This window comes from Austrofundulus limnaeus, unplaced genomic scaffold (genome assembly GCF_001266775.1).
Source record: "Austrofundulus limnaeus strain Quisiro unplaced genomic scaffold, Austrofundulus_limnaeus-1.0 Scaffold95, whole genome shotgun sequence".
Classification (NCBI taxonomy): Eukaryota; Metazoa; Chordata; class Actinopteri; order Cyprinodontiformes; family Rivulidae; genus Austrofundulus; species Austrofundulus limnaeus.
Genome location: NW_013952497.1, coordinates 1,713,320 through 1,726,292, shown reverse-complemented (window position 1 = coordinate 1,726,292; position 12,973 = coordinate 1,713,320). Strand labels below are relative to the sequence as shown.

At 42.2% G+C, this 12,973-nt stretch overlaps 1 protein-coding gene and 1 pseudogene across 1 annotated transcript in view; both read right to left on the bottom strand.

The window, feature by feature from the left end:
* The window catches only part of LOC106520605 (extracellular calcium-sensing receptor-like), a 26,059-nt gene extending 23,221 nt beyond the window's left edge, over positions 1 to 2,838 (bottom strand). The window contains exons 1-2 of the mRNA XM_014012792.1: positions 2,831 to 2,838; positions 798 to 1,547 (exon numbers count right to left, since the gene is read on the bottom strand). Of these exons, the coding sequence (XP_013868246.1) occupies positions 798 to 1,547; positions 2,831 to 2,838 (758 nt within the window). The remainder of the gene's footprint in view (positions 1 to 797; positions 1,548 to 2,830) is intronic.
* Positions 2,839 to 3,110: 272 nt separating this feature from the next.
* Positions 3,111 to 12,973, bottom strand: part of LOC106520604 (extracellular calcium-sensing receptor-like) — an 11,807-nt pseudogene continuing 1,944 nt past the window's right edge.

Genomic DNA, 12,973 nt, shown 5'->3' with positions numbered 1-12,973 from the left:
CAGTTTTCAGACAATTCCCTGCTCAAAAGTTCTTGTCTCTTGCACTGATTTCTTCTTTTAACATTGTGAAGCTCTACTTAGTACCTTCTTAAGATCCAATAGTGCAAAATGCAAATTCTTGCACTTTTTTGACTGGTCTTAAGATTTTGATCAGGAGTGTAGTCGACACAATCCATGCATCGGGGATGAGAGCAGCCCATTGATTAAGCTGAACCAGGGTAAAGTGTCCCACCGCCCGATCCCTGGTGTCTTTTACGAGCCCTCAACCTTTATGAGGGCGGGAGGGCTGCCGAGTAGATGGCCTACGTTGAGGGGGAACAGGGGTCCAGGCCCCTGGCAGGCCCCATTGGCCACGAGCAGGCCCAACCGGAGGCCATGGCTGCCCTAATGAAGATGTAGGTGAGGGGGCACGAGCACGTGAGAATGCAGTGCTCACTCCAGCAGGGTGTTGTAAGTTTCTCCTGCAGAGGCCAGCCAATTGCTGCCTGGTACGGGTAGCCTGAGCAGAGCGCTCTAATGCTGAGAGAGCAGCTGAGCCAAACAACTCCCCAGGGACCACAGGAAGACACATCAGTGTCCTTCTACAGGTCTCAGTCAAGGGTGACTGCGCTAGCCAAACCTGACGGCATGCCTGGACAAGAGTGGACAACACACGATCAATCTTTCTTGACATCAGAGCAAACGCATGAAGCGAAGAATCTACCAACCCCTGAGTGGGTGCGTCATTTGTCAGGCCTTCCACAGAGGCTGAGAGAGCCAGCAATAAGTGAGACAATGAATTGCCAAGCCGGTCCAACTGTGACCCCGAGTCATAGTCTCTACAGAGCAGGTCATCCGTGACATGACACTGAGGACAAGGACACCTGGCATTAGTCCTCAGAACCTCGTCTGGAGCCACAATGAGGGACGCTACAGCCGGCTCGACTGAAGGCATATGGCCCAAGAAGAATCTAGGTGCGTCCTGCATGGCCGCCAAGGTCCTGCCATCCGAGGTCGGCCACGTAAGGGCTTTAGTATCAGCCCAGCAGGCATGCACTTCTTTCACATACTCCGCAGATGGGGGAACCATGAAAGAAGTCCTAGGAGTAGGGCATTGGAAGAAGGCACTGGAAGTAGTAGGCTGGCTCTGGAGGGCATCCAGGTGCAGCCGGGCAAGAGCCGTCCTCAAAGTACCCACTATGGAACCATCCTCCTCCGAATGGGACCCAGAGGTGGTGTGGGAGCTGGGATTTGATATACAGGAGCCCGAATCTAACTGTTCATGAAAATGGGTTGCAGATGCCGTTAAGGATATAGCATCCTCCTCCTCAAAAGCAGGGTTCCTTGAACCCAAACTCTCTTCTGGTACAGGGTCCGTAACTAGAGCAATGCCGTCGTCTCCCCTGAGGGCCTCAAGCAGTGTCTTTATACTCTCCAGCTCAGAGGTGAGATGGGCCACCTGCCCAGAGAGTCCTTCTGAGCCCTTGGAGCTCTTCCTGGATTTCTTCCTCAGGGGCCCCCCTTCCTTTGGGGCTGTACACTTTGCTGGCTTGCTTGTGCCCTCCAAACTAGCCAAGCAGGCAGTTCAAAAGGACAAGGACAACACAAAACAATTGGGGCAGGCCGCTCCAGTCAAGGCCTCCCTCAAATTATCTGGCCCCAAACAAGAGGGCCACAGATCGTGACGGCCTCCAACTGGAGAGGGACCAGACAAGCCCAACAGCATGGTGTGTCCAACATCTTATTGCTGTCAGAACTCAAAGTGTCAGGTTGAGAGGAAGCGCCACTCTTGACACCAATGTTGATGAGCAATTAGAACAGAAAATCCGGTCGAGAAGAAAAACGCCACTAAGGATTTCCATGAGCTCAACAAGTAAGGCAATGTTTGCTTAACAAAAAGAGGACGGACTAAACACAGCTAAATAACAACCAAGGCAAGCACGATACGGCTGCAATGTAGCAAAAATAAAGACAGCCAACAGGCTACATTAACTTAAAAAGTGCAAAGCTGAGCACAGCTGCACCAATAACAGCAAACTTGAAACTGTCTTAGTCAGCAAAGAAAAAGTCAGCACGAACACGGCTGCTCAATTGTGAACAAGCAGCTCGACACGGCTACTAATTAGCAAATAAAAGCAGCTCCACATGGCCGCTAATCAGCAAACAAAAGCAGCTCGAACACAGCTGCTAAATCGTAACAAAAGCAGCTCGAACACGGCTGTTAAATCGTGAACAAAAGCAGAGCCAAACACGGCTGCTAAATCATAAACAAAAGCAGCATGAACATGGCTGCTAAATTATAAACAAAGCAGCTCAAACACTACTGCTAATCATAAACAAAAATACAGCTCGACAAGGCTGCTAACTAGCAAACAAAAGCAGCTCGAACACGGCTGCTAATTAGCAAACAAAAGCAGCTCGACACAGCTACTAATTAGCAAACAAAAGAATATTAACCACAAGTCGAACGCGGCTGCACACACACATGCAGCTACACGTGGCTGCTTCAAACTTAATAGTTTGGTCATATTAACTAGTAAACATAAAAAACCCGTGTAGTTAGCGGACACGCTACCACTGTGGTAATAGAAATAAACTTTGACTTACCAGTCACAAAGTTTGTATTAAGTGATACAGCTTGCGCAGCCTCTGGAGGGCGAAAATTACGCAGCTCTGACCGAAGTCGCGAGGCTACCAGCATCAAGCAGAAACAATTTCAAGAGGGTCTTACCACCTGTTCAACCTGCATGTGAGAAGATGATTAGGGATTGAGCTACTGTGTCACGTGACTATATAGACTACCAGTGTTACCTGGGGTCACACGTGACTATGTTGGCATAAGATACTCGACCTGCGCATGCGCAAGGATGATCATTCAGTGCTTTAAGCACCACCTCTGGTGGTCAGTAGAGATGAAATAGAACTCTGTTTCCATACTTTATTCATAGCACTTTTCAAGACAACAAAAGAATAAAGTGAGAAAACTGAGAAAACAATAAAATAAAAACATACTGGAAAATGCATTTATTGAACGTTTGCTGCTAATACACATTTAAATAGAAAAGAAACATGACAAAACTTTCTGTAAGTAGTATTGTAGTTAATGTCATGATCAACTGGACATTTTATTTTCAATCCCGGGAGTTGTTTTTGGTCATTACATGTTTCTTGGTGTTCTTCTCTGGCTGAAATAATATGATGAAACACTTTGGAGCAAATATACACAGTATCAGTCCAAAACTGGAGGCCAGGATGGCAAATATCTCCACAGCCACAGTAAATTTTCCAGGAGAGCTGACATAAGCTGGGATGAAGGTGATCCACACTGCACAGAATATCAGCATGCTGAAGGTTATCAGCTTGGCTTCATTAAAATTATCAGGTAGTTTCCGAGCTAGAACAGCTAACACAAAGCAAAAAACAGCCAGCAGGCCAATGTAGCCGAGCACAGCCCAGAAGCCAACAGCAGAGCCTAATGCACATTCCAGGATGATCTTCTCCTTGTATGTGCTCAGGTTTTTTATTGGAAATGGAGGGCTGACAACCAACCAAACAGAACAAATTAAAATTTGAATAAATGTGAAGAACACTACAGTCATCCTTTGTTGTGGAGGCCCAAACCATTTCATGACATTACTACCTGGAAGTGTAGCTTTAAAGGCCATTAAAACCACAATAGTTTTGCCAAGAACACAGGAGATACAGAGAACAAAGGTGATACCAAACGCTGTGTGTCTCAGCATGCAGGACCAATCAGAGGGAGCTCCAATGAAAGTTAATGAACATAAGAAACACAGAGTCAGAGAGAAGAGCAACAAGAAGCTCAGCTCAGAGTTATTGGCTCTGACAATTGGAGTTGTTCTGTGATGAAAGAAAATAGCTGCTGTTATGATGGCCAGACAGGCTCCAATAATAGAAAATGCAGCCAGGATGATTGCCAGGACTTCATTGAAAGAAAGAAACTCTACAAGTTTGGGTAAACAAACATCTCCTTTTGCATTAGGCCAGAATTCATTCGGACATGGGAAGCAATCAGAAGAATCTACAAATAGAAAAAAAGTGTTACTATTCATATAAAAATAATAACAATCATAATAATAATAATAACAGTAATAATCATAATAATAATGCTTTTTGTCTTTTATGAAGCACATTTTTAAGGCACTTAAAGATGCTGTACATTATTCATTTACACACACATTCACTCACTTGATGGATAGCTACACTGGACAGCTATGAACCGCTGGGTTCATAGATTCATAGTACTAATCACTGGATATACTAAAATTTGCTTTATATGTCCCAGAAGGCAATTGCATTTCAGCACTAAGTTGTAAAAAAAACATACAGAATACAGAGAGGAAGACCTGTGCAATATAGCAGGGGACACACACAAAAACACATTTGTACATGTGTGCAATGTAAGCCTGTGAACCACGTCTTAGGTGACATTCTGCCATTGTCCAGATAGATGGAATACAGTTTATATTGAATAGTCATACATAGTGATATTGATCATTTAATGAATGCAACATGATTTTATGCTACCTGTTGTATTACTGATCTCTCCTTCAGAACATTGGACACAATCATAGCAGCAGATGGGTTTTCCTTTCTGCAATATTTTATGCATTCCTGGGGTACAACTGTCAGAGCACACCGATACTGGAACCTGGCGCATAAACAGAAACCAAATACAATTGATTATTTTTTTGCTAATTAACTGTGACTAGAGTTCAAACTCTTACTAGTTTAACTGTAATCATTTGGCCTATTACTTGTGTGCCACCATCAGCCCAAGATATGTTCTTGTTGATATGAAACTCCTGGCCTTTTGGCAGTGAAGCATCATAATATCCTATTGTTACCAGCTCAATAACTCCACTCTCACTCTTCTGCCAGTGACCAGCTCATAAAAAGCCACAGGATCCCCATTAATATCAAAAGACACTGGATAACCATTGCGGGAAAAGTTAACTTTTTGTAGAGCAGTAAAGACCTTTTAAAATGAAAAGAATAAAAATAAATTAAAAATGAAAAGGGAAAATGCATATCAAAATAACCTTTACCTACATTTGCATAATTCATAAAGCTAACAAAAATGGCAAAATATTATTTTTAAAACCTGTTTTGGCTCCAATTTGATATTTCTGTCACACTGAGTGATGAGATGTGTTTTATGACACACTATATTATGAAGGGCATGAGCTATTGCATAAACAGCCTTGTACACCATGTTCGATGCTCTCAACTGAGAAGTTTCAGTGTAGGGATTTTTGAGTGTTTTTATGTTTTCAGATCCATCACAAACTCTTCTGTCTGGATCAGCATCTACATGAAAACAGGCACAGATTATATCATCTCTCAAATACAAATAACATCAATATTTCTAACGTCATGTACCAAGATATTTACATGTTTACATAAACATCAGAGAGTTTAAGTGATTTTACTCTGAAGTGGAAACTTAAAGTGTCTTTGCAATTGAAAAAAATGCATATTTTCTATGTTGTATTTGGTTAGTTTAACAAATTTGTCTGTTTATTAAATCTTCTTACTTTTATTCAGACTGCAGCTAAATGCATCCTCCCAGAACTCAGTAAGCACTGAGGAGGCAGCTACTTCAGTGGGAGAGAGATCCAGCAGGAAGTCTCTCAGACCTGGGATGACAGATTTCTGAATGGTAACTCCAATGGCTCCTGCACAGAAACTGAAACTCATCAAGAGTGGATCAGTTATCCATCCCTCACTTCCTATCCACTGACGAGGTGGTGGAGGCTCCTGAGCCAGCTCTGCTAATAGGACCAACATGTCTCCTGCAGCCACAAAAGCCACAACAACCAGTGCTGTTGACCTGAAAATATAGTAGAATGTAAGTAAAACCTCTAAAATATTTTAATGTTTTTTAAAATGTTTTGAACCATTTATCAAATTTTCAGTATTACTTTTCCAATTTTAAGCAAATTAAACATAGATGTGGAATACACAAAAAATATGTAATGTAAACACCTGCGAACAACATCAGCTACTTTCTGAATTTTCCTGATTGGGTCGGTTCGAAAGAAAGATTCAGAGTATTCCACACAAATCCCCTCTCTTTGTGCTGCAGCAAGAAAAGATGCCATGCCATAATTTCCATAGTCTGAGTCTGAGTGAACAGCACCAATCCAAGTCCAGCCAAAGTGTTTCACCAGCTTGGCTAGAGCATCAGCCTGGAACTGATCACTGGGAACTGTTCTGAAAAATGTTGGGTACTGCTGCTTATCTGACAGGCAGGCACAGGTGGCAAAGTGGCTCACCTATAAAGTACAAAGCATAATTACATGGTTTTCTGGCATTAATCGGTGGTCTTTAACAACTGTAACAACCCAGATGTAGTTTTTCAGTTTGCACAAACTGCAGATCACTTACCTGAGGGATGTTAAATGGTCCAATGATGCGTGCCATGCTGAGGGATGAAGTAGATCCAGAGTCTCCAACAACAGCCATCACTTTCCCATTTTGGGAACAGTTGCTGTTTTTGTAAAACATATGGTCCTCACCATTTGATAACTGAAATGCCACATGGGCTGCCACAAGCCCAGAGGAACAAGTATCATAGATTTCATATCCAAGTTTGATGCCCGGCAGGAGCTCTGTGCTGTTGTTTATCTCCTTGATAGCAAAGATCATTGTTCGAGAGAAGCGCAGGTCCCGAGCATTAAAGCTGCACAGAATAAATAAAGGACATATTGTTGTTTAAATTATATATATATATATATATATATATATGTATGTATATATATATATATATATATTGTAGAAAGGCTTAATTCACCTTAAGCCTACCCCTACATAACTGGTGGCCCTATTAAATATTTTTCTCATGAAAAAATATCTTCTGTGCCCCGTGAGAAAAACACTGTTTTCCTCATGTTGGCAATAGATAAAGAGTGTTGCTATAAAACTTTTTATGGCTGATGTGTTCAGAGAATAGCGAAAGCTGCAGATTTTGTTGTTTTTCTGTCATTTTTAAGTTATAAATACATCTTTGGCATTATTAAATTGCTTTAAATAAGCTCTTCACGGCTTTTCAAGGTAATGACGTCATACCTAGATGAAGTTGCTTTTTCTCCCTCATTATAGCTAAAAGCTATATTTTCTAAATCTATTCTGCACGGTGGACGCCAGATTATGATTTATTTGCATGCATATTGTCTGTATGACATTTATTAAGGATCCTAAGAGCCAGTATTATTCACATCAGCAAGGTGTTAAAATAACTGGTTGGTTATATAGTGTTTCTACCCGTGTTCCTACGACACATTTTTTTACATAACCAAAACTCCGCTAACAGTTTAAAGAGTTTGGCCACTCACAAAGTGTTACACTAGTTCATTGTATATGAATTAACATGAGGAGTTAAGTAGCATCACACGGAGCTAACGAGAAATAGCTTCGAGCTACTTCCGGGACGTATAAACTCGAACGAGACGTCCAGATATTACGGCCAAGCACCGCCTTAGTCAGCCTGTGAGCAGACCGTAACCTGTACAAAAGCAGTCCTTAGCCACATTAGAGAACTCTGTGTGTGTTTGAGGCAAACTTTAGCAGGAGGGACTCCGAACTGCTAAGCAGACGGAGACACAAATGTAAACAGGAGCGCGCACCGCGTGCCCACGCGTTCACCTCGGCAGCTTAAAAAAGAAGCTGTTTTTATCTGCTGGCGTAGTCAGAAMCTAACGCTGGTTGATTTTTGAAACGCTGTGTTTTTAAACTCTAACTACTGTGAATTTTCATTCCATAAGCTGTTTCATTTATGCGTATTCGCAGCGCAAGACTGAGTTGCTCTATATAAAAACGGGCAGCCATTTTCTTCCTAAGTGCAGCAGCTGAGGCGAGACTTCCTGCGTGAGAAGCTCTGTGATAGGCTTGTCAAACACCGTTTGACGTCTAGCTGTCATCCTGCTGGTTAAATCAAATTGAAGTGTCTTTCTTGATAATGTCGGCATCTGCTGGTTTTTAAAAGGAATTACACACTTCAAAAATCATTTTTACCAACACATATTTTTTAAAGCTTTTCATCTCTCAAATCAAATTTAAACAAAGTTTAATCAACTCTGTTTAATCAAAACAAAATAAAGCTTAAAACTAAAGCATTAAATAAAACCAAATTCAATAAAAAAGGGTTTATTTCCACAAAATTCCTATATAAATAGGTTTAATTTTAGTAGGCTCAATCTGTTTGACAAAATTCTGTTTGATAGAAGTGGTTCATAAAAAGCCTAAATCCTAAAAACAATTGCTGACAAGCGGTTGTTAAAGGTTTATGCTTAAAGGTGGACATTCTCTTATTTAAACTATAGTGTTTGTAAATTAGATGACTCTGTAAACATTTAACCTACATATAGAGAGACAATCAAGGTAATAACTTATCTTTGAAACAATTAAAAAGCAGTAACAAGATACTGGTTTTTAACAAAATACAGTTCTACTCCACATAGCTGTAAACAATTAGATTTAAACCACATCAAAATATTTTACAAAGGGTAAAATAAAAATAAAATTGAACAAAAGGTTTTAATGCAAAAAGCTTTATTACAGTCTCATCAACAATTTTGTACATTGATTCAATTCTTTTATTTGTTAAATTGTTTAGAAACTTAGCTGGTTTTCAACATATTTGTTTTGTAAATAACTTTAATTATACTGGTAAAGCACAACGCTTCCTAATAATTGAAAATCTTTTGCAGGCAATATTTGAACAAACCAAAAGCTATTTTAACTTCTCAATTAACTACTATAAAAGTTTTGACACATTAATTGCAAAAACACTAAACTCAACACTCTAAACTCAACAATCACTTCTAATCATGGCTGATGATCAATCACCCACATCACCTCAGCCTCAAAATGTCACCCCTAGACAAACTAACCCTGCAACCCCTTCACAGGGGAGGCAACTAGTGGTTTGCGGAGTGTCACAAGCTGTGGAGGTCTTATCAAAGCCAACTGCTCCAGGTCATCTCCAGTGGGCAGAAAGGTTGGAGATTGATGATCTAAATGAACAATTAAAAATAATTGCAGACGAAGTTGAGACAAAAGAGAAGCCAAAAGCTAACACTGAACATTTAGCTAAAATGGCATGCTTACTTAGAGTGAGACTGAGTCGCGAAACAATGGTCGTGTGACATCTTCAAATACAGCTACTAGCTGAAAGAGAAGCCAAGGAGAAAAAAATCAGATGAAACCCACGTTATAACCACTGATTCTGATGAAATCAAACAGTTTTGCAAAGAAAACTCGAGACTCCGACAGCGAGCCTTAAAGGAAATAGAAGAAAAAGAAAGCCTTAAATCTGATTTAGATGTAGCTGCAAATGCACTCAATCAAGCCAATATTGAGCTTGAAAACCAAAAACACATTGGCTCCTTAAAACAACTAGACCTACAAGTGATCCAGAATGAACTTCAACAAGAAAAAGATAAGAATAAACAGACAAGAGAAATTCTCCATCAGGAGCGAGAGGCTCAGGCAGAATTTCGTAAAACTATTCAGGATTACACAAAAGCACTGGAGCGTAACATACCACTGTTCAATGGCCAGCAGGCACAGACAGATGGGCTCCAAGCTACAAGCACACCACGCACACACCCACCTCCACTCCCACCAATCAGTCACCCCGGATCAGAGGATATGGGAGACCCACCAGAGGATCCGGGAGAGCCACCGGGGGACCCACCTCTATCCCCACCCCCAACCCCAGTGTTCGAGGATCGAACAGGCCTACCACAACAGGGTAGACAAGGAGAGTCCGGATAGGTGGGGAGATCAATGTACCATCGTCCTCCCTCTGACCGTGAACTCGACAAAATCGCTAAAAACATCAAACCTTTCGATCCAAGCCCAACAGGCTCTTATGACACAAGGGCCTACCTTCGGGACATAGATTTCTACCTTGAAAGTTACCCAAACGCTAATATAGAGAACAAACATTACCTTCTCAGGCTAACATCAAACAGAAAGGTAAACAGTTTCATTGATCGCCAACCAGAGGAAATAAAAAATAACTACACACTTCTTTGTGAAAGGCTACCCATCTGCCAAACCCATAAAACAAGGTCAAAATGAACATCCTAATGAGTACTATTATAAGCTTTTGCAAGCTTATTTTGGTAACAGAAACGAACCATTTATGGACGAGGATCCAGGCTTAAAATTTCTCTTTATACAGAACCTTCACAAAGACACAAGTGCTCAATTAAGCATACTCGCAGACTGGCGAGTCAATAAGATCCAACAACTAAGAGACTGGGCGATCGCAGCGTTTGAAAAACTAAAAACACAAAAAACACAATCAAAAATCTATGCGAAAAAAACCACATCCTCTCATTTAGAGCTGGAGGGAGCTCGACCAGAGCCTCCATCTCCTAAACTAGGTAAAAAAGAAACAAAGCTTTCAACCTACCAAAACTCAAAATAAAGGTGCTAACGGGAAACCATGGTGGGGCAATCAAAAGCAAAAAAGTGACAACAGACCTCAACAGTGGGGTCCAGGTCCTAAAAAACAACCCAATGGGTACCAAGGCTACCCCAACAATCGTGGATGGCCTCAAAACAGACCACCATGCAAAGGATCTAACCCTCCTTCTCCACATTCAGAACGTGCTGAATAGGGCAAAAAGTCAACAAAGGTTGACAACACAAAAGATTACAAATATTTTAGTGCAGAGTTTGAAAAATTGCGTCGTGCGTTTTAAGATTTCAAAAAGAAAGACAACGTTGACGATGATAAAAAACCTCATGTAAAATGTATCGAATTGGTAAGGACTGACTCAATGTGTAAAACAGACACTGAAATCACATCCTTAAACAAGGGGGGGGACCCAAACACGACCAACACTGTGTTGACCGTCCAAATGGACCAAGAGAACACACAGACTGTCCAGCATTATAAGAGAATGCGTAGGCAGCCTGAGGTCGCACATTTTCTTTGTAACCTTAACACAAAAGGGTGCGCAAAGAAGTTTTATCTGACACTGACACTGGAGAATGCAGTCATGGTGGAGGCCCTCCTAGACTCCGGGTCAGACATAACAATCATGTCATGCAAACTGTTTGAGGAGCTGGGTGCAGCTGCTGAACATGCTAACAAAAAAATCGAAAAGCAATGCTCCTTGGAGATAAAAGCTTTTGTAGAGAACAACTCCATTATATCCACTGTATCAATGATACAGATACAGCTCAGCTGGATGACATTCATACACCCGGTGTATGTGTCGCCACTGGACTCTATCCCATTCCTAGCTGGCCAAGACCTCTTATACAGAGTCAGTGCACAGGCAGATTGGGTGGATAGAACACTCTGGACTAGATCCAGAGAACCAGCGCCATTAATCCTCCCACCTGAGTGGGACACAGAGTGCCTAGCAGTGGACACTGCAGAGGGCACTACTGACCCCTCACCTGAAAACAGAGACCAGGTGAGTGAGACCTCAAGTGCGTCTGAGTCAGCGGCAGCTCAACCGCTGAACCTGACTCTGACACACAATGACACCTTCCTCTGTGAGCTGACACAGTCAGCAAACACAGAACACTACCTACCACAGGTAGTGAAAGGCCTACATATCCAAGGATCCCACACAGATGACACTGTCCTATCCCTCTGGACAGATAAATCTGCAATCAGCCAGGTCTTCTATGAAACCTTAGCTGAAAAACATTTAGGCCTCCAACTAGTGAAAAAATCATTTCGCTTCCCAACAGACCCTAACAGCAAACAGGTTCTGACTGCAGCAGGAGTCATTAACCTGAAACTGATCTGGAACTTACGAGAACTGGTCCATCCAATCCTCGTGGTCCCAAACCTTCCACATTTGGTCTACATAGGTTCTGACATTTTGGTGAGACTAGGTGTCCAAGTGGACACCATCAGTAAGGTACTTTGGTCCCTGAAAACAACCCCAAAAGGACTTTCTGTGCTAGACACAGTTAATTTAAAGGCGGGACAGACCATCCCTGAGGTCTGCCAAGTCGCCAATAACCAACTTACCACAGTCCCTCCTCAAGCAACAAACATTTTGGTGCAAATCCACATCCTAGCTGGTCAAGCTATTGACCACAAACAGMCRTTCRTTCAACCATCTCCTAGGTTCTTCAACCTAGGACTCTCCCTCGAGGCCACAACACAGGTGAGCCTCGACTCCAGGACTACTTCTCTCGCTGTGTGCAACATAAACACAGAAGAGATAGTGATCCCTAAAAAAACACGCCACTGGGATGGTTAATCAGCACCGATTTTCATGATTTTGAACTGAGCGTTCCAGTTCTGGGAGAAATTCTTCAGAATTTAATCCCAGATCACCACACAGAGCTGGTCTTGTTCACAAAACCAACACAGGCCATAGCCATCTTCTCAGCCACCGAGTTAGACCGTGACACAGTCAGAAGGGTCGATCTCGACCAGGAAGACAGCCTCAGAGCCTCAAACCTACAGTGTCCTACCTGTTAGCAGGCCGGACAACATGGAGGGGGAGCCGCTGGAGCTCCCTACAGAACAAGACCCTTCCTCAATTCTTTCACAGATTGAACAGTTGGTCAGCCAAGCCGACGCCCTAACAACTGWTGAAGAAAGAGACAAACTTCGCAAAGTTCTCCTAAAGTATGAGAAGTCATTCTCAACTGACTCATTGGACTGCGGACTGACCTCACTCCACACAGTACGCATCCCAACCCCACCAAATTCTCCACCAACATATGTCAGACAATACAAAATCCCTTTGGCAGCGCATCAGCCTGCCCAAGAGATCATTGATAACCTTTTGGAAAAAGGTATCATCAGACCGTGCAACAGCACTTACTCTGCGCCWTTATGGCCAGTTTTGAAGCCAAATGGGAAGTGGAGACTCACAATAGACTACAGAAAGCTGAACAAACAAGTTCCCTTGTCCAGGTGGCCAATGACCCAGCTCCAGCAAGAACTGCCCAAGGTCACCAATGGTAAGTACTTCTCAAC